General features: G+C 39.3%; 6 protein-coding genes and 1 long non-coding RNA gene across 14 annotated transcripts; 3 read left to right on the forward strand and 4 right to left on the reverse strand.

The window, feature by feature from the left end:
- The first annotated feature begins 64 nt into the window (after nt 1-64).
- LOC100121836 (glycerol-3-phosphate acyltransferase 3) lies at nt 65-9,637 on the forward strand. 5 transcript variants are annotated; one of them, XM_031932110.2, is made up of 10 exons: nt 65-436; nt 5,142-5,462; nt 5,548-5,688; nt 5,766-5,900; nt 6,375-6,608; nt 6,904-6,981; nt 7,739-7,854; nt 7,934-8,075; nt 8,148-8,356; nt 8,442-9,637. In XM_031932110.2, the coding sequence occupies exons 1-10, from the start codon at nt 284-286 to the stop codon at nt 8,527-8,529; spliced, it is 1,617 nt and encodes a 538-aa protein (XP_031787970.1). In that variant the 5' UTR covers nt 65-283; the 3' UTR covers nt 8,530-9,637. The 5 variants fall into 5 exon arrangements, with proteins under 5 accessions (XP_031787970.1, XP_003424471.1, XP_003424470.1 ...); XM_001605395.6 differs by having other exon boundaries at nt 70-436; nt 6,904-7,137; XM_003424423.5 differs by lacking the exon at nt 6,904-6,981 and having other exon boundaries at nt 8,442-8,979.
- Nucleotides 9,633-11,525, reverse strand: LOC100121818 (39S ribosomal protein L43, mitochondrial). Of its 3 annotated transcripts, none has more exons than XM_001605376.6 (5): nt 10,990-11,506; nt 10,594-10,878; nt 10,239-10,345; nt 9,941-10,146; nt 9,633-9,864 (listed from the first exon to the last, which is right to left on the reverse strand). In XM_001605376.6, the coding sequence occupies exons 2-5, from the start codon at nt 10,728-10,730 to the stop codon at nt 9,745-9,747; spliced, it is 570 nt and encodes a 189-aa protein (XP_001605426.1). In that variant the 5' UTR covers nt 10,731-10,878; nt 10,990-11,506; the 3' UTR covers nt 9,633-9,744. The 3 variants fall into 3 exon arrangements, with proteins under 3 accessions (XP_001605426.1, XP_031787979.1, XP_032456653.1); XM_031932119.2 differs by having other exon boundaries at nt 10,984-11,144; XM_032600762.1 differs by having other exon boundaries at nt 10,594-11,525.
- LOC100121800 (ribulose-phosphate 3-epimerase) lies at nt 10,594-12,224 on the forward strand. Of its 2 annotated transcripts, none has more exons than XM_016989304.2 (5): nt 10,594-10,979; nt 11,054-11,487; nt 11,572-11,679; nt 11,754-11,975; nt 12,049-12,224. In XM_016989304.2, exons 2-5 carry the CDS (start codon nt 11,251-11,253, stop codon nt 12,154-12,156), a joined length of 675 nt encoding a protein of 224 aa, XP_016844793.1. In that variant the 5' UTR covers nt 10,594-10,979; nt 11,054-11,250; the 3' UTR covers nt 12,157-12,224. The 2 variants fall into 2 exon arrangements, with proteins under 2 accessions (XP_016844793.1, XP_032456652.1); XM_032600761.1 differs by having other exon boundaries at nt 10,594-10,853.
- Nucleotides 12,199-17,198, reverse strand: LOC100121766 (fatty acyl-CoA reductase wat). Its single transcript, XM_008218791.4, has 10 exons — nt 16,752-17,198; nt 16,361-16,587; nt 15,877-15,970; nt 15,561-15,809; nt 15,318-15,463; nt 14,943-15,245; nt 14,580-14,876; nt 14,227-14,484; nt 12,933-14,137; nt 12,199-12,857 (listed from the first exon to the last, which is right to left on the reverse strand). The coding sequence occupies exons 2-9, from the start codon at nt 16,549-16,551 to the stop codon at nt 14,047-14,049; spliced, it is 1,629 nt and encodes a 542-aa protein (XP_008217013.1). The 5' UTR covers nt 16,552-16,587; nt 16,752-17,198; the 3' UTR covers nt 12,199-12,857; nt 12,933-14,046.
- On the reverse strand, nt 12,237-13,526 carry LOC100121781 (putative methyltransferase C9orf114 homolog). Its single transcript, XM_001605336.6, has 2 exons — nt 12,933-13,526; nt 12,237-12,857 (listed from the first exon to the last, which is right to left on the reverse strand). Exons 1-2 carry the CDS (start codon nt 13,524-13,526, stop codon nt 12,237-12,239), a joined length of 1,215 nt encoding a protein of 404 aa, XP_001605386.1.
- LOC116417691 lies at nt 16,166-16,991 on the forward strand. The gene is made up of 4 exons (XR_004227957.1): nt 16,166-16,269; nt 16,378-16,509; nt 16,766-16,810; nt 16,901-16,991. It is a non-coding gene; the product is annotated as an uncharacterized LOC116417691 (long non-coding RNA).
- A 90-nt stretch (nt 17,199-17,288) lies between the features above and the next one.
- Snw1 (SNW domain containing 1) lies at nt 17,289-19,747 on the reverse strand. Its single transcript, NM_001142484.2, has 4 exons — nt 19,594-19,747; nt 18,348-19,372; nt 17,873-18,254; nt 17,289-17,783 (listed from the first exon to the last, which is right to left on the reverse strand). Exons 1-4 carry the CDS (start codon nt 19,605-19,607, stop codon nt 17,564-17,566), a joined length of 1,641 nt encoding a protein of 546 aa, NP_001135956.1. The 5' UTR covers nt 19,608-19,747; the 3' UTR covers nt 17,289-17,563.
- Nucleotides 19,748-20,257: the final 510 nt, after the last annotated feature.

Consider the following 20,257-nt stretch of genomic DNA (forward strand, 5'->3'; position numbering starts at 1 on the left):
ACACACAGAGAAAAAGAGACCAAGTCCAAGTGCGCGGGCGCGACGTAACGAACGGTCGAATCCCATTGTATCGCCGTGGCTCGAGCGGAGAGGATCTCTCTCTCGCGCGCGCGCGGTGTTGTGCATAGTATATTCGCAGCAACGCGAGGACGACGAGTCTCTCTCTCTCTCTCTCTCATCAATCCGCATCTCGCTATAGTTCTATACTATAGTAATACACAGCTGCTCTTCCTCGCACGCGCGTGTTATATAGCGCGGCTTGTGTGTAGTGTCAGTTCGCAAAATGGCTGTGCTCTGGTCGGTCGTGTCGGTGGGCTTCTCCCTGCTGCTCACGCCGTTTCTCATGTTCCTCCTATCGATCATTTTCCTGGCCTCAATGGGGAAGTCTCTCGGTGTTCGCAGGCTCTACGTAAAGCTGCTGCTCGCGCTCTTTGAGGTTAGTAACTCACGTCTCTCTCATTCGATTCCGAGACTCCGATGCTCGCGAGGCTTACCTGTGCGAGTTGAGATGTACCTACTCTCGGTTTTGTCAACGTACTTTTTTCTCGAAAGAAGGACTACGACACAGGATAACCTTGGAGGTTAGGTTCGTCCTAGGGGCTGTTGGCTTTTTTTCTCTAAAGATTTTTCTCGCGACACGTGTACGAGTGGAGGAACGCGCGACACGTATCATATAAATGTGTTTCCAGTACACACGTCCTTTGAAATTGGGACGAGAGTGGAGGGGTTCTAAGAAGGAGTTTATGCACCTTGAGAAATTTGACTTTTTCTTATTCTGTACCCATTCAAGTTGAACGAAAACGTTCGATCGACTCAGTTTCGATTACTCAAAAAGGAACCAGTGCTTCTCGCGGTTTCTTTTTTTGGACGAGCAGTGAAATGACGAATTCCAACGACACTCGAGCGAGTCAACAAGACCCGCGTACAATTTTCAATACATATGTTAAGTGCGTCAGAGAAAATAATAGACGAGCGATCCTGTATATTACGAACGTATCTATGTACAAAACAAAAACTCGAGAACGTCTGAGCAAAGCAGACGGTGCGTACGATCGTTATCCTACAGCACCGACGACGCGTAATTCTGCTTCGCCCTATAAGGGCTCGTGGTCAACGCACCCCTTGTTCTTGGAACGCGAGTCGATTGCACGGAGAACCGCTTGGTTTTTTTTTTTCGCGCGAAAATAGGACAACGACTATGATAATTATAATCTTCATTCTGTATTTATAGGCAAACGCTTTATACATTGAGCGAACTGGCTCATGGTAAGAGTTTTATTTTTTTAATGTGTGTACCTATACGGTGTGTAATAAAACTGATGACAGCAATTAGCTCGAATTGCCGATGAATAAGAAGACGAGTATAGCAGAACTTGCTTATACTTACGCGATTTTTCGCAAATTGTCGAATAAGTAATCGACCCGCACGAAAAGGCACAGCTTTAAATATAAATTTATCGATCGTTGCATCTGCGGAGACTCGCTCCCGCGAGAGATATACCTGTATATCTGCCGAATATCGCTGTGTACAGCTGACGTCTCTTATGAAAGGAGAATTGTGTTTTTTAACCTCAAGATCTCTCATGCAGATAAAATGCGCGCGGTATGTCAAAAAAAAAGATAATGTACAATCGCGATCGAGGTCTTGAAAAAACACACTGCCTTTCATTATCAAAAATCATTTCGAACGCTTGAAGATACCTAACAACTCGACTTCTTCAGAATAGGTGTCGCAATGGCTGAATTATACCAGTTGCACATGCGGACTGTAAATCTTTCAGTTTTTCAAGCGCCTTGTATATTCTTGCAAAAAATAAACGTGTGTCGTCCTCCCATACATACTCTCTATATTTTTGCTGAATCGATGAATCGTTGCACTACATTGCGTCGCGCTTACGTAACGTGCGTGCATTGTTGTTTACAATGCAAAAAAATGCGCGTATCATCCCGATTTTGAATCTACACGCGATTGTCGATCTCGAGGAGTTTTTCGTCACAGAGTCGAGTTTGTTGATCTTCTGGATTGAATATTTTCAGAGATTAACGCGCGTATCTCCACACAGATGTTTGTTGGGATACAAACGCGCTTGTTTAAACGTTCATTGTTGCGTGTTTTACCCGCAGCTTTTGCGAAATGCTAATTCTCTCGTTAAGCATGCCGAGAGTGATTGCCTTTTGCGTTATCGGCACAACGTATACTCCTTTAAATACTAATTGATTTTTTTGAGCGAATCGTCGAAGTTTTCTCTCGTGATTTATGAACTTGGCTTTCAAAATCTTCTTTTCTCGCGTTCTTTATTCGATAAACGCACCAACAAGACGCGCGTACGCGCACTTATATAATTTATAACGCTTCGAAGTTACAGAACGAGCAACAGAGCTGTGACGAAAAAAAAAGATACGATGAATTGCCGTGAACATTACAAATTCCCGACTGCTTTGATAAGACATATACCGTGATCTAATAATTGAATTGTCGATTTAAAAAGAAATTGCACTGCGTCGTGTCTATACAATTTTGTCCTGCACTGAACGAATTACACAGAACACACTTTCTATACGCGTATCGACCCGTCGACGCATCAGAAGAGAGCTATCGGCTTCAAATTAATTTCACCCGCTATTTAACTTTCAAACCGTCGCTCGCTCGGCATTTCCGGCGCATATCGTATAAGTACAGACTACAGTCTCTGTCTCGTGATTTTTAATCAACACCCGTACATCAACGTTTTCAGTATAAAATCCCAGTGTCACGGCTCAACAACAACAGAGAACATGCCAGAAGCCTCGAGAGTGGAAAGTGTGACAAATCTCGCAATGCGTATGTGTGTATATGTATAATCGTGCGGGTATACGCAAAACTCTCTCCGATATACGACTATTATGTATTAAGGCCTGAGTCATCGCGTCAACGAGCAAAGTCCACGTGCGGGTCGATCGAACAAAAGCATACTTACACGTTTACACGAAAAAGATCATCTCTTCCGAGTCCAAGGAAGATAAGGCTCTCGAGTCCGATCAGCTGACGACGACCGAGATTTCACGCGTCGCCAGGCCATCGAGCGCGTGGATAGGCCAAAGTACACGGACTCTACCTGATGCCCCTCGGACATATTATTTTTTTTTTATCTTCGTGTCCGGCGCGATAAGGTTGCTTTGGGAAATCCAACTTTTTCACATCAGTGGCTGCTCAATTGCATCGAGTCGATTTTGACGATGCGGTTACATCGAATATATATAGGCTTTAGAGAAGGTGTTCTATATTATATTCTTGAAAATCTTGGCAAGATTTCGTATACAGCGAATCATAAAGCGGCAGCTCTCGATGATTTGCGCGATGTGAAAGTTTATGTGAACTTTTCCATCGCGAGATGGTTTATGAAAGTTCCGACGTTTTGTGCTACGGCTGTTATCATCGTAGTCGGTGATATACGCTTTACTAGTATCGTTTTCGGCTCTAACGACTTATCTGTATCTGTGCCTTAATGGGATTCTCATTAGTTAGGGGAGATACGATGATTTAATTATACCGAATTATGATAACAAATATAATCTGTTTATTCGTTTGCGCGAATACTGCAATGATTTATTCAGTAATTGACTGTGGATACTTTGTAAGTTTCAAAGGAGATACTTTGTAATGTCTCTCGGAGATTCTACGATTGATCTATGCTTCTTATCGTCTTTTTTCGTATCATCGTCGATATACCTAATCTATTTTCTCGTAATTCGATAGCTAATGGAATTCTATTTTATTTTTATTTAAAACTCTCGACAAAAATGAACTGTTGGACAATCGCTGAGGCGATTATATATTTTATCGCGCTGTAATTACGACAGATCGAATTTATTTTAATTATACGCTTCTTATTTTTAATATCGATTTATCTGCTATATCTTTATTCTCAACGATACAAATTAAATAGAATATTTTCATGAAAACAGACTAATCGCTCATTACATCACTTAATATGCGTATGATATCAGTGTATTTCGTGTGACTTTTTCACAATATCGAGATAACGAGGTGAAATCACGTGAAATCGTTAAATTATTGCAAAATCGGTGTTCCACGAATTTTCAGCAGGACTGGATCACATGTGAAACTCGATCCAAGTCTGAGTAACGAGATTTTCGGCAGAACACGTGTACACACACACACATAGATGAAACTCTGAGTGTCTATATATAAACAGTTGAAAGTTTTCCTCGTTTACAAATCGATCTCAAACACACTCTGAATCTGTGTGTATAATGTGCCGATGCGAATAGATAGTTTATCGTTTTTGCTTGCAACTTGAAAAACTAAACTAACCATGTTTTCATTTTTACTCGAATGTCAGTACTCTGACTATCGTACGATGTCTTTTTTTAACCATCCAATTCGTATCATACCAGTTTATACTTTTTATGAATAGCATATTTTAACGCTAGTTTTTAGTGAACGAATTTTTTTCATTTATAATTCGTTATGTATGCGCATAGAGAATCATGCTTGGCTTAACGATTCGTAGAACGTTTTCTTCGTAAACAAATGTATGTTCTAATATTAGAGACATGAAAGAAAAACTGGAAAGGCAGTATTGAAGTCGTTACGTTCCACTTGGAGCACACCTGGGCACTTTGGGAGTATTTTGGGTCAAAAAAATAATTACATATTTTTGTGTGGATGCTAGAGTAATTAGGTCTTCCCATTTCGTGAACAACGGGTTATATATATATATACACACACACATCTAGATATTATGAAGGATGTACAAATTACTGTTTTTTTTTTTGTAAAAAGGTTAATATACTTATGTGCAAATAAAATTGTGTTTTATTACTTAAATTTGTTGCTTTTGTCGTGATAAAATTTTCAAGCTCCAATGAACTCGCGTGACTTCGAGGTCACACGGATCCATCGCAAAATTTAGCAACTCTGCCACGCGTCCGTCAGCTGTTCTTTTATGATGAATTTTATCTCGCGTTTAAAAAAAAAAAGAGAAGCTAAACACTGTTCGCCGTAATCTGTGTGTCGCGATTCTCACACAAAAAAGAGTCCACTGCGATCGTTATTCCCTTCTATTTAAAAACGCGTTCGTACGTCGTGTGTTTATACGAGCACACGATTAAAAAAAAAAATTATTATCTCATTACAGTACGGCCGGCAAAACATCGAGAACGTAAGGAAGAAGAATGGCAAGTGGACGATCGAGGGCGAGGAGAGCGAGGATGACGAGGATACCACCAGCGGAGCCTCACCAAGTAGTCCCCAGAACAATGTCAAGCCGAACTTTAGCAAAGCTGACAAGAAAACGCAGAACGGAGCTATCGGCAATTCGGTGATCGCTCGTTCCAAGGACCTGATCCTCGTACCCGAGCCCGAGATGCAGAACCACGAAGTGGAGGACGAGGCGAACCCCGAGAACGGAGCCGATAACGAGATGTACAACAACAAGCATCTCACCACGACCAAAGAGGTGAGTTGAGAATTTTTTTTTCACGAGGAAATAATAAATGGTAAAACTGGGTGAACATAAAAAAAAACACCCTTTACGCTTTCAGACTGACATATCTAGAAAGAAATCTTTCGAGACGCTGAAACGAGAGTTCGAGCCTGCGATATGTCTTGGCTATATCCGAGCTGGCATCGAAGCAATTATAGAGGATGACGTGACTTCCAGGTTCGAAGCGGAGGAACTTAAGGTTGATTTCATCATCGTAGATAAATGTATTGTTCTATAAAAAAATATGTGCATCATAGACATTTTTTTCTATCGCAGAACTGGAATCTTTTAACGCGAACAAATAGACGCTATGAGTTCATCTCTTGGAAGCTGACTGTAATATGGATGTTTGGATTCTTCACGAGATACTGTTTTCTTCTGCCGTTACGAATTCTTATCTGTTTCGTGGGTGTAAGTATCTGAGAAGTATTTTTCAATCGTATCGTAGTTTGAAGATATGCGTTTGACAATCGAACTTATTATGATTTGCGTAGACTTTAAGGTATAATTTCGGCGTACTTTTTTTTACCGTCAGTTTGAGGATATCGATTTTGTGCAGAAGATTGCAATTTTTATAACGGAGACAGTGATGAGCAGAAACGAGCATTGAAATATTAAACGCGCGGTACAATTTTTATTAATAGAAGCTCGGACGCTCTGCCATTTAAATATTCTTGATTATCTTTTGACTGACATTAAACGGATGTACCTATATGCCGCACGATAAGTCAGCAGAAAATTGTAAATTTCATTGCGACTTTCTGAATGAGTAAATTCAATTATTCTAAGTTTATTAATTATCTCTAACAGAAAGTATTTGTATTCAGCGTTATCTTATACGATGAAAATGTGAGATAAATAATGACTAACAAGCGGGCTCCATAGGTAATGAACCTGATTGCCGCAACGTTCTGTATCGGCTTTCTGCCGAATGGTTGGCTGAAACGTTGGGCGAACGATTACGCGACTCGTACATCCTTTAGGCTAATGTCGAGATCGCTGTCGAGCCTGATTACTATTCACAATCCGGAATATAAGCCAAAGTCAGGAATTTGCGTGGCTAATCACACCTCGACTATCGACGCGTGCATCTTGTCGACGGAAACAACGTTCTCTCTGGTAAAAAGATAACGACGATATAACGTACAATGTGAAGAATAAAAGAAATGTCGCTCAACTACATCGTTCGATGCGCAGAGTCATAGTCGCGGTGGCGGCATGTCTGTGTGTTAATCGCATCAACTGCATGACGCGTTGGTCGACACCGAGTTACGGCTCCATCAGCATCTTTTTTACATCGATATTATTTAAGCTCTGTGTGTGTATGTGTCTGAGGTATTGGCAGAGACAGGTGTGTGCGCATTAAAGGGAACACGTTAAAGCAGCACAAGGGCTTCTCTGTTTTGTGACGCAGGTCATGTGGCTGACATTCTGCACGGCGATAGTCGGCTACGTACCGGACGGGGAGTTCAAGCGTTGGCTGAATCAGCGGGTATTGATAATGTGCTTCGCCGTGCTGTCCAGCGCCCTATCCTCGGTCATTACCTATCACAACCCCGAGAACAGGCCCAAGACGGGCATCTGCGTCGCCAATCACACCTCGCCCATCGACGCTCTCGTGCTCATGTGTGACAATTGCTATTCCCTGGTACGCTCTCATTCATACTCGATCTGCTTCTTCTCTTTTTTCTCAAGTCTCTCTCTCTCTCTCCCTCTCTCCCTCTCTCTTTCGCTCACGTCTTCTTTCTTGTCTTCCTTCGTGACGGCCCTTCGACAAATACACGTATTTTTTATTTCTGATATCATAACGACGCTTAAACCTACCGACGACCTAGGCATTGTCTCTCTATTCTAGCTACTAAACGTCTATCACGAACCTTTCCAACTTTGCTTTCTTGTCTACTTTATTGCACGTGATAATGAATACGCAACTTTATGGTTTCATGTTCATGAATTTATCTGATACATTAAAATTCAATGTTTTCATCTTATTCCTTGTTAATATAAAACAAGTATGCTGAGTTTAGAAAGATTTAATGTATCGGATAGACAAAGCACATTTCTACAACTAAACAGAATAATCCGCTATGGAAAATGTATTGTAAATTGAAGTGATATTAATAAGTTTACCAGTATCTTCGTAAACTAAATTTTCTTATACGAATAATTGTCAGTACAATTTCCAATAACATTGCTAATAATAAAATGCTACCACGAAAAATAAAGCATTCGTTTTGACACTTATACAGATTGGACAGAGACACGGCGGTTTCTTGGGCATCTTGCAAAGAGCCCTCGCCCGCGCGTCTCCGCACATTTGGTTCGAGCGATCAGAAGTCAAAGACAGAGAAGCGGTAACGAAGAGGTAACATCGAATTTTCGTTCTCTCCATTTAATTATGATTCACGCGATCATTCGTCACGTTAACGCCGTTTTCGTCGTAGGCTGAAGATGCACATTTCCGATCCGAAAAATCCGCCGATTCTCATTTTCCCGGAAGGCACGTGCATCAACAACACGTCCGTCATGCAGTTCAAAAAGGGTAGTTTCGAAGTCGGTGGTGTGATTTATCCCGTCGCGATCAAGGTAAACATGCTTTGTTTATTGATTAGAGTTTTACGTTTGCAGGATTTTTCAATTTTGTTTTTTGTGTCACAGTACGATCCGAGGTTCGGTGATGCGTTTTGGAACAGCAGTAGATACTCCATGATTCAGTACTTGTACATGATGATGTCAAGCTGGGCAATCGTGTGTGATGTATGGTACCTGCCTCCTATGTACAGGAGGGAAGATGAGAGCGCCATTGATTTTGCCAACAGAGTCAAGTCGGTTATTGCAAGGCAAGGAGGACTCGTCGATCTTCAATGGTAATTTGCAATTAAAAAAAAAATAATTTTCGAAAAGTTGCTTTCTTCGGATGAATACATGATTGCACGACTAATTGTGTTTCAGGGACGGTCAACTGAAACGAATGAAACCTAAAAAAGAGTGGCGAGAAAAGCAGCAAGAAGAGTTTAGCAAACGATTGAAAGTGGAATAAACTGTCGAGCTAGCAGTTATCGTTAATTAATCTCATAAGAATGCTGCTACGTCGCTTCGATTTCGAAGCCTGTTCTATTTGACTGCTTGTCAGTTCATTTGAATGGACATTAATCAAGAATTTTCAAATGTGTAAATAATTGAAAAAAAAAGACTATGAAACTGTGAAGCCGTTTGTGAATGTATTGATAGAACTAGTGCAAGAGATTGACTAAGCAGTGCACATATTTCTTGACTGAGCGAGTGTGTTTTTTAAGGATAAAAGATGTTTGGAAAGTTTTTTAAGCATGCTTTTGAATCATTCGAGAATACTTATGAAATCGCTAAAAACATCGAGAATTCGCTACGAATTTGCGCATGTTTGTAAGGATTTCGTCGAGCATCTAGATTTTTCTCAAGTTCTTTTAAGTATTAGCTAATAAACTGTTTTCCTATTTATTTTGCATCGGAAGGCTTTAGTTATTTTTTATTCTAATGTCTTTCAAAGCTTGCCGATGCTGTCTTTGTTACCACTTCAGCCAAAAATCACTTTTTACAGGTGTTCTACTTTTTATAATGAAAAAGAGGCGGAATATTTTCAAAGTGAATTACATTTTTTAGATTCTTCAACTTTTAGCAATAGAAATTGGAAATAATTTTATGGTTCTTTGTAAGAAAAAAAGAAAAAAGAGCACACAAACATACACATTTACTGCTATATATTTTTTAAAATAAAAACTCAAAATATATTTTTATAGTAGATTTTAATCTTAGCGCTTGCGTCAAACACGATTAAATTATAGCATATTGGTGTTGCTACGTAATTACACGTTGAACAACATGCTAGTCTACAGTCTTTTTCTTTTCTTTTAATTTTTTTTTTTCAATTTTCAATAATAAGTACTCTGCCTAAATTTCTTCTTTTTGTATTAAAAACTGTTCATGAAACAGAAATAATACTCATTAAGTTGCAAACTTTGATTTTATAAAAGTTTATGGCTTAACTACTGTAAGGGAGATATGTTGCATAATGCTGCAATAAAACGTCGCTAAACTGTCCACGATTTTGATCAGCGCTGTTACTTGTTTTGTATTGATTGGCGAGCATAATAAAGAGAGAGACTGTTAAATCTAAGTGATTTGTCTTTTTTTATTTCCTTAGCATTTATGTAAACGAGTCTTAAGAATTATTTTAAAACGTAATGTAACAAATTTGTATGCCTACGATTCTACTTTTTCAGTGTTCCTCGATTTCTCCTTCTTCTTTAAGTTTCTCTTGCAATTGCTGCTCCTTGAACAGCCTGATGATTTCTTCAGTGGCAGATGGACCATATTTTGTACAAGCTCCAATTTCTTTCTGTAATATATGATAAATATAAATATTAAATTAAAGTTTGAGAGAAATTTTAATTTTCATATGCCAAAAATCTTACATTTGGAAATTCTGTAATATTGAGCTTTGGATCTCGATTTGTAAAAGGAGTCCAAGGTCCTTGAATGGATGGAAATTCTGTATGCCAAAACTTACGAAGCCTCAAACTTGAACCATTATATGACTGTGTTCGCACAAGCTCCATGTATTTTACAACATCTTCTCTACTGAATTTCTGACAAGGTATCCAGTGTGTTTCACCATTAACTGTAAAATTATTCCGACATCGTTATTTAAAATTTACTAGCTGCTGTGTTTCAGTATGTGATGAAAATAAAAGATGAGATGAGAATACTTACGATATTCAGCTTTTATAACAGGACCTCTGTGTCTCCTAGGCTTACAGTATACAACAACTCCAGGATTCTCTTTGGCATAATTGAGGAGGTCATTTTCTATGAAATCACTAAAATGCAATGATAATGCATATTATTAATAAAAAAAATATTCGTATTTTGTTAGCAGCAAGTGATCATTTATAAATTGTAAAAGCTAAAGAGACAACTTTAATTGACAAACTGAAACGAGCGCTGTTAAAATTGTATAGATTGCAATAAAAACAAATAAATAATCGAAAATTCCCGTTAGATTATTTTTTACAACCAACAAAATAATAAACACTGGCCAATGCTAGGTTATCCGGAGCTAGCTTACCGCACGCCTCGACTGGCTCCGTGATTTTTGCAAAATTTCAACGTGACCCTCTGCAACTGACCGATATATCGACCGATTCCATTTCCAAGCGGAGCTCGCGGAAATCCGGACTTCAAGTAGATCTGCGAATTTGACATTTTTCACAAAAAGAAACACACGCAGCTCCGAAATTGTTGGTTACATGCACGGCTCAAAACCTGCCGCACCCGCACTACCACTAGAGAACAGCTGATGAAGAGCAGAAGACGCGAATCGAGACGGTCAGTAATCTCGTCAGAAGAACAACTGCGATGAAAGAATCAAATAACTTTTAACTTGTAATTAATATGATATTAAATGGATAAAAAAGCAGTTTTGGCTCGAAAAAAATTATTTTGAATCATCAAGTACATTTACTTGTTATACACTTTTTCTTCAAACACTCTTCCAATAAGTATAATCCATTGTCACTTTTTTTCAGAATTTTCTATGAAAACTTAGTCAAAGATAAGTTTCTACGACGGCGACCGCGCTGCGCTCTAGTCTGCTCTAAAATCTCAAAACTCATCGGTTTCGCAACAACCTTCGACGAAAGATCATCGGTCAAAGTTCATCATTATCCTAATCGGCAAGCTGAACTCGTTATTTTTCCGTCGTCTGGTGTTCAGCTCCAGGAAAATGCCGGGTAAAGTCACGGCCAAAATTGGCCCTTCGATCCTCAATGCCGATCTGTCCCAGCTGAGTGAAGAATGCCGGCGATTGCTGGACTCTGGCGCGGATTACCTTCACCTCGATGTGATGGATGGGCACTTTGTGCCAAATCTTACCTTTGGTCATCCTCTGGTCAAGTGCCTCAGGGCAAAGGTCAAGGATGCCTTTTTTGAGACGCACATGATGGTGTCAAAGCCTCAACAGGTGATTGTTTTAAGATTCAAACTGTGTATAAGAATATTCTAAAGTCTGGCTCGCATGATACTACTAAATGATGTTTATTTTTAGTGGATCGAACCAATGGCAGACGCTGGTGTAGATCAGTATACGTTCCATGTGGAACCGGTTGAAGATGTTCCTTTGGTTTGCCGTAAGATTCGAGAGGCTGGCATGAAGGTAGATAGAACATAATTATGCATATTTTAAAATCTTAAGATTCTCAGATTATTAATGATGTTTCTTGTTCAAAGGTTGGAGTAGCTCTGAAACCAGGTACTCCTGTCGAAGTTGTCACTGAATACGTTAATGAAGCTGACATGGTTCTAGTAATGACAGTAGAACCAGGCTTTGGAGGACAAAAATTCATGGATTCCATGATGAAAAAAGTTTCATGGTTGAGACAAAATTACCCTGATCTGGATATTGAGGTAGATGGAGGCGTGGGACCAAGCACTATTAATGCCTGTGCAGAAGTAAGTTTAGTTTTAAACACAATTAATTTATAACTCAGTTCTTGCAATGACAAATTTTTAATTAAACTTTCAGGCTGGAGCAAACATGATTGTATCTGGCACAGCAGTTATAAATGCCAGCGATCCAGCCAAAGTCATTAAAGATTTAAAGTGTACTGTAAATAATGCTTTAGAAAAGTAATTTGAAAGACAAAATTAAAATTTTTAAATATATTTTGTACAAGTTTTATTAAAGTCATATTCTTATAATTATTCTTAAAATTATTCAGAACCATCCGATTCTGAAGTTCCAACTTCATTATTAGATTTGGAATTCACTCCATTATTGGATTTAGAATCCTCGTGTTGTTCTTGAGGGAATTGTGGATTATCCAAAGGAGGAAACTCTGGATCTAGTTTATTTCTCAATTCCGCGAGTGTCAATAAAATAGCTTCCTCTGTTCTAATTGTCCTTGAACCTTGTTGTGGGCACGTGTTCAGGTACATGTTGAAAACTAGCGAGGCATCATCAATATCAAGATTAGAATCAGCTTCAATAGCTTCTTCTATTCCAGCCAAACCACCAAACACAATTAAGGCATGTTTGTACTTCAGACTTTTTGGAGCTATGTCATCAACAGAAGTTCCTTTATCTGATGTTCCGATAGAGACATCATAGCCTCCAGGATATGGACACTTTGCAAATATATCAGAGAGACTAGAAGCTAGCTTAACACTGTATCCCCAGTATATTCCAGTATCTGCTCTAGGCAATGACGGAGGTACAATTATACCTTTTGGCTTTTTAGGATTCTCCTGTGATTCCGGTATCTTGACAGTAACTCTCAAGCCACTTGTAAGAACTTTGTCAACTCTAACATCAGTGAGAAGTCCAACATTGATCTACAAATTAGCATATTTTTGTAGTACTATATTTTACATCACAAATGTAAAATTTTAAGAAGTATAATCGCTTACCAGTGATCCTTTTCCAACCTTTAGGGGCTTATTACTAACGACTCCTTCTCTGTACAAACTCGCATCCTGCTGTCTAAGATGATGAGGTGCATCCAAGGGATTGAGAAGTCCAGCGTACTGCAAATCTTTGTGTATCGGAAAAAAGTACTTCCTCAAGTACTGCGGACACTCAAGGTACTGCAGAATTCTTGCGAGTTGAAGGCATCCCGGCCTGGCCTCACCCAAAACTTCGTCCCTTCTCAACTTCTTCTTCTCGTCTTCCGTGATCTCCCCTTTGTCATCGAACACAATGACTTCGTCGACTTTGTAAATGCAAGCAGCTCTAGCTATTTGTCCGGCTACGTACGTCCTCAGTTCGTGGGATTGTGCGTTATCCAAAATCGAACCGGGCACAGCGATGCTCACTGTCGACACTTTCCTAACCTCAAAAGTATTTTCCTCTGCAATAGCCTTTTCGAGGCTTTGTTCATTTTTCTTTTCCTCCTCGAGCCGAGCCTTTTTCACCAGACGCTCTTCTCGCCACTTTTTTCGACGCTCCTTGAACTCTCTGTTCACTTCTTTCCACGATTTTCCGGACTGCTTTGCGGACAGCATGGTCCCTTGTTTACAAATTTGTACGCACGTCTGCTATTAACTATACATATATAGATAGGTACGGCCATGCTTGTTTGACAATAAGGTTAGTCAATCGCCGAAGATAAAGTAGGAATCTAACAAAAAAGAACCGAGGGAAAAATTTTATGAGTACAAAATCAAAAATTGAGCAAGCTAAATTATAATTTCATTGACTGTTCTTGAAACAGTAAATAAGTAGCGCATAGGTTTCGAGAAGCTTACATTTACGATCGACGGAATTTTAAATGAAGAGGTTTCACGTGGATGCGGCAAGAAAAATGTTCTCATCAATACATATTTATTTATAAAATTTTAATATAACAATACTTACAATTAACTATTATTGCTAACGTTAAGTATAGTTATCAAAATCCTCATGTGATAAAAAATGTAAAGTAAATATATTATATTTTAAACGTAAAAAACACACGATGAAAAGTTTAAACTTTTCATCGTGTGAATTATCTTCAATAATTCAGAATATTCTACAATAATGCTTCTACAATAAACTTATTCCCACGAACGAAGTGAATAACCAAGCCAGAAGACAGCATAGTATTGTGACAATGGTGAAATGAAGTCCTGTAAGTCTATTGGGGCATACAAAATATTTAAAAATGTAGACAAACCTGGAAAATTAGTTTGTTTAACGTGAAAAATAAAGATTTGTAAAACATACAATTTGTACTTGACTCGCGCTTGGTCTAACGTTGTCATCGGGTCCTTGAGTACGTAAACACGTATTCCGCGAATATAGTTAACAAAATACTCGCTCCAATCGAAATTTTCCACATTGAAGTCAAATTTTGTTTGATCGGTAAGGCTGGTTCTTTCCCACAATTTCAAGACGTTGTCGTTGTTGAATTTCCACTCTCTATTGCAGTAGTACGATACTACGCTGGAGTATTTGTGGACCTTTTGATAAATCTTTAACAGTCTAAAAGAGTTAAGAAAATTGAGGTTTAAAAAAATTAAATTATCGCTTATATAAATGCTTATATATAGCGATTAATTAAAAGAGAAAAGACGTGCCTCGGTTTTCGACCGGTAAGTCTTGCAAGAGTGTCGACGATGATGGCCGGGATCAGGTGCAAGAAAAGTTTGCCGAGAATGTAAAGCCATTCGTATTTCACGGGTATAAATACACGGTACCACAGTGTCAATCGACTCGGTGCCTCATCTGCATAACGAAGATTCACATGCAGGTATTCATCCCAAGTCAAAGGTTTCTGACACGAAGACACGCAGTTATAAATCAGCGGCTGCGTTGTCACGTCTAAAAAATCACTTTGTCCCACTGGTTGTTCTACTGCCAGCTTTTTCTGATTCCTGAAAAGTCGATTCTTTCAAAGTGATCATCGAATGGATAATATGATGCTTTTTTTTTTAACCAACCACAACTTGTTGGTATCCCAAGCAGCCACGATGATGTTATTAATAACGATATCAGCAGGGATCAGCTCTACAACATTCTTAAGGTCACAGTGGAAGACTCGCAGTAGGCTGACATAAATACCGACAACAGCACCAGTTGATCCGTACATATTATCGCTCCAACCGACAACTGGATCCTTTATCGTCGGCAACACGATCGACGGCCTTACGACGCTGATCGGCAGTCCACGGCTGTACATGCGTACCGCGTCTTCGCCCACAGACTTCGAAAACGTGTACGTGTTCGGCCAGGCTCCGATAATTCTATAATCGATTTTCAATTCTTCAGTATATTATTAGAGAATTCGGGATCGGTAATTTTCGGACGAATCGCACCTTGGAGCCATTCGCTGCAAGGCTTCGTCCTCCGATTTTGCCACCATGGCTATGGCTTCGTTCGGGTCCATAGCCGGCTTGTAATACTTTTCTTCGATGTAGTCCAAAGTGCAGTGTGCGTAGGCAGTAGAAATGTGCACGAAAGCCTGCGGATGTAACAAAAAAATATATCATGGACTTTGTATAGTATAATTAATAATAGGATAATGGGAGAAGGGAAATTTGTACAGCCGCGCGACTCACTTTGAGATTATTCATTTCCTTGGCAAGCAACAGCATCATCTTTACGCCCCTAACGTTGATGTTGATTGCCTTGCGTAGAGTTTCGTCGAAGCGGACTGTGGCGGCTCCGTGAAAAACGACGTGAGTATTTTTAACGAGCAAATCGCGATCCGCCGAGGAAAGGCCCAAATCTTCCTCTCCGGTATCGCCTTCGATTATGACAACTTGGCTCGCGAAATTCGGCTGTTCGTGTCTCAGTCGATCGTACAACTGCAGATAATCCAACAAGTTTACTTGTTGGTCATAGTTATTAAATTTTCGATACTTTGTCACTTACAAGATCGTTAAATTGTTCCTTCAATCGCTGCGCAGGTGTCTTGCCCTTCTTGGCCCTCAACAGCATGTACACCTTTCCCATATTCGGACATGTTCTGAAATTCATAAGTGTTCGGTAAACGGAATCACAAATGAACACACGAGCGTGTCTTTAAATTAGTTCGAAAGAATAAAGCCCTATCCATAATCATGACTATATTCGCAATCGATGGAATAAATTCCTCGATTGTGTTGCGCTTTTCTGAAACAGCGAAGCATAGATTAAAAACTCATACTTCCGATCGCTGGAATTTTAAATGAAAATAGTCGGTTTACAGATACAGCAACAAACTCATTATATGGCGGAAAAAATCGAGTCCATTATAATTTTGCATTAGATTGGAGAAATCGCCACGTACTGAATTTATTGTTGACAAATCACGTTTTAGGCAAATTTTTGTCGAAAAATAAAATATAAGAACTTTCGACCGAATGAAAATTTATACCTGAGTAATTTTTCCAGAAGAAGTTTCCCGAGAAAGCCTGAACCTCCCGTGATTAAAACATTGCAGCCGGCGTAGAAGTTGGTTACTTCGCTTATCCCTTCGGCAGCATCGACATTTGATTGATCTTTCATGTTGAACATGTCGTCGAGGTAGGTATTGCCGTTCGGCCACATACAAGCTTCCGTCGTCATGTTGCTTTTTAATTATAATTCTACACCTATCTGCGCCTACGCAAACAATTAGATTAAAATTTCGTACGAAAATGTTTGAACGCAAAGTCTTCAATAGTCAGTATATAAGGCCCAATCATTACTCATATTGGATTATTTAAAAGCGAATATTGACAAAACTGCATTTCTGCGTTATAACAAATGAATAACAAAAAACTCACTTTTTAAATTGTAGATTTGCAACTCAAGTACAGGAACAGTCCAGAATTACACCATCTATGTAAGTGCGACGAACGTCAAATTCGTACTGCTCTGTGTTGGCAAATTTTTGCGCTTTTATAGACACTTGTCTCACATTTTTAATTGACAGGCTTACTGAATTGATGAAGCACAAGTTCCTACATAGATATAAGATGCCAGCATTCTACCCTTTTGAATATTCAGACTGCCAAGTCAGAACATCATTACCATGATTATCAGTATACGCATACGGTTTTTTCGAATTCGTCTTTTCGCACCAAGGATATTATCAAACTCATTGAGTAATCCTAGATTAGAATTATCGGTAACGAAATTCTCGTGACATTACAGGTAGAGAAATCTTATTCTTAGCCGTTTTACAAAGATAAAATTGCGCTGGAACGGTTTCTATGTAATTAATAATAACAATAATAACATAAGCAAGTTCTGTTCAAACGCATTGTTCGTATTATTTCGCAATAAGGGCATTGGAGGATATTTGATTTAAAAATATTCACTTTTCGATGTATAAAGTTTATCTTTTATTCTTTTAAAACCATTTCTGCTTTTTAACAAAAGCTAAATTTCTTAGCTTAAATTTGAAAATGCTATATTTACATGAGGATAGCAGAAACCACGTGTTGAACCAATTTTACTAAGAATACACAACAAATGCCTTATTGAACAAAAAGGCTTGCCCGCAGTATTTGAGTAATACTTAAAATATTTCATTTGTATTGGTTTCTTTTGCAAGTATACTTAAATAAAAAGTAGAAACTATTTACATATATTCTTAATGTTTACGCCGTTTATCGCGGTTATCGTCTTTTTTAGAATGTCCGTCGTCCTTGCGCTTGGTAGCCGTAGTTGGAGCGGTATTGCTTGCTCTTTTAGCTTGCTTCAAGAACTGATCCAAACCAAATGGATCCTCTTCTTCCTTTTCAAATTGAACCGGTCCTGATCGACCAGCGCCGGTTCTATCTGTGCCACTGAATTCCTTGTCAGGTACAAATCTGTAAATAAAATTACTCATTTATAACCGAAAATTTCCAAGAGAAATATACAAATATACCAAGAGAAAGAAAAGAGAATAATAACGCACCTGCTCGTTGACTTTAATTTTTCCAAATCCTCGCCATAATTATCTTGGTCAATGTTTTTACTAGGTCGGTAAATATGAGAGCCAATAGAACTGGTGTCCCTCCATGGCTTGTCGTATACGTTGTATTCGTCGTCGTGTCCGTATCCGGAATCCATACCCTTGGTTGTATTAAACAATCTTTGGTCGAATGCCTGATCGCCGGTTGTGTTAACGTTCTTTGCCGGCATACCCAGAGCAATCTGCTCACTGATATCCCTCTCGCGTTCTCGTTGAAGTCGCGACCTCTTGTCAGGAGCAGCTCGTGCTAAATTTCGTTCGCGTGCACGTTCTTTGTGCCGGTCCTGACGAATTTGCTCTCTATCGCGAATTTCTTCATTCTTATCTGGTAAAAAAATTTCATTTAAAAATAAATTAAACTATTAAATTTCTATGCTAGTAATGTAAATTAAATGCTTTAGTTTCGCAGTTAACTCACCTAGAACTGCTGCAGTCTTCAAACCCGCACGTTCATTTCTGGCCTTTTCAGCCAGTTGTCGCAGATGGTCCTCCTTCTTTTCCTTTTCTTTCTGTGCTAATTTCTTCTCTAACTGGGCTCTCATCTCCACTGCTTCTCTTGCCTTTCTGTCAGCGATATAAAGAGCCTCAGCCAATTTAGCAAAGTTCTCATTTATGTGCGTCTGTTGCAGACCACGACCATCAGCAGCAAGTCGCTTATCCAAAGGTATCGTATAACCCTTGGCATTTTTCCAGTTACTGATACAAGGAGGAATTTTCCATTCTTTCTGTTCTTTGACTGTAACTTTTTTGGTAGGTGAGTGCATCACTGGTGCGGGAGGAGATGGAGGCCCTCTTGGTATCTTTTTGTTGATCTTAAATTTTGGTGGCTCCATTGGATCCACTTGGGCTTCCACCATTCTTATAACACGCTGCTTGGCTCCGGAATTAAATGATTGACCCTGCTGAGATGGAGTGTACCTAATGTACTGTGCTGGGCCTTGCTTCTCAGCTCGTCTCACTGGCATTGCAGCTGCAATCTTACTCTCTGTAATTTTTTCCAGTGCTCTTTTTGTTTTCTCCGTTGTCTCCTCAGCTTCCTCTTCGCTTCTTTTTTGTATGTTTGGATCATCTTCGGTTAAAATCTCAGCTGGCAATAGGTCGGTCAGCTTGCTGTATACAATTTTGTCTTTTGAATGACCCTGTCTTGCTATCAGGTCATACTTGACTTTGCCTTGGGCATCAAGTTGAACAGCAAGGGCGTTGCTTGTAGTCTCTTTACCCTTTTCACCCATTCCCAGAGGATACTGCGCAACGTGAATCTCTGGAAACGCTCCTCCATCTCCAAAGTCGTCTTCATTTCTAGGAATCCAGCCTTTGCGCTGTCCATAGGGTGGAGCACTGACCACTGCTTTCACCAGAGCCGACACGGGTCGCTGTCTCAATTTGGCTTCCCTTGCCTCATCTTCCCTATCCCAAACCACCTGGGTTGGAGCTGGTAGAATGCTAAAAAATTAGAAAAACGAATTTCTTAGTTCTTAGTTTTAAGCGACGGAATTTAGTAGCTTTCTTATATCTCAATCGCATAACTTTCGTCGTAAACAAATGGTAAACTTGGCATTGCAACGCTCAACAATACGGACTTATAGGTTAAGATTGTTGATGCAGCGTATGCAGATGCGCTTTTCAGAAACGTAAGTGTTTCGTACAGAGTAAAATTTACTTACCTCGACAAAGACATGATGATGGTGAATTAGAAGTGGTCCCAGGAAAAAGGCCTCGTCGGAGGCACGGATAGACACTCGACTCTAGAAAACAACTTTCGCAACCCACTTAATATACTCTCCAAACAGCTCGTCAGGAACAACAAGCTCCGACGCCATTTAACAGCGTTATATACGTGAGCCGCAGCGCCGCGGTGCGGCCATCAGCTCAATTCAATGCGAGCAAAATTCGCATTTCGCACGCTTGCGATGACTTTACGAACGCGTCGTGTGACGTGTGGCGACGCGGGATTTTTGAATACTTATTTGAAGGAGCATAGAAATTACAAACCTCTACACTTTACAGATAGATGGAATAAACAGTGTATACCTGATACTCTTATTGGCATGCATATAACGGCGGAACAGGAAATTTATTTATTTTTTAAAAATTTCTTTATTGTTTGCAGTCATACAGGCGTAATAATACATAAATGCTATGTTATATTACGATACCAGTGCGGTAAAGTAGTGTCCCGGGTTCAACTCTCTAAAATTTCGAATTTGTTCAGTAATATAATTATTAAAAATTAATTTCTAGATCCATCTCACATAGCAATAATAGTAAACATATAAATCCAATAAAGATCAGAGCGCGATGGAGTAAGAAGTATAATTATTTATTATT

This window comes from Nasonia vitripennis, chromosome 5 (assembly GCF_009193385.2).
Source record: "Nasonia vitripennis strain AsymCx chromosome 5, Nvit_psr_1.1, whole genome shotgun sequence".
Taxonomy (NCBI): Eukaryota; Metazoa; Arthropoda; class Insecta; order Hymenoptera; family Pteromalidae; genus Nasonia; species Nasonia vitripennis.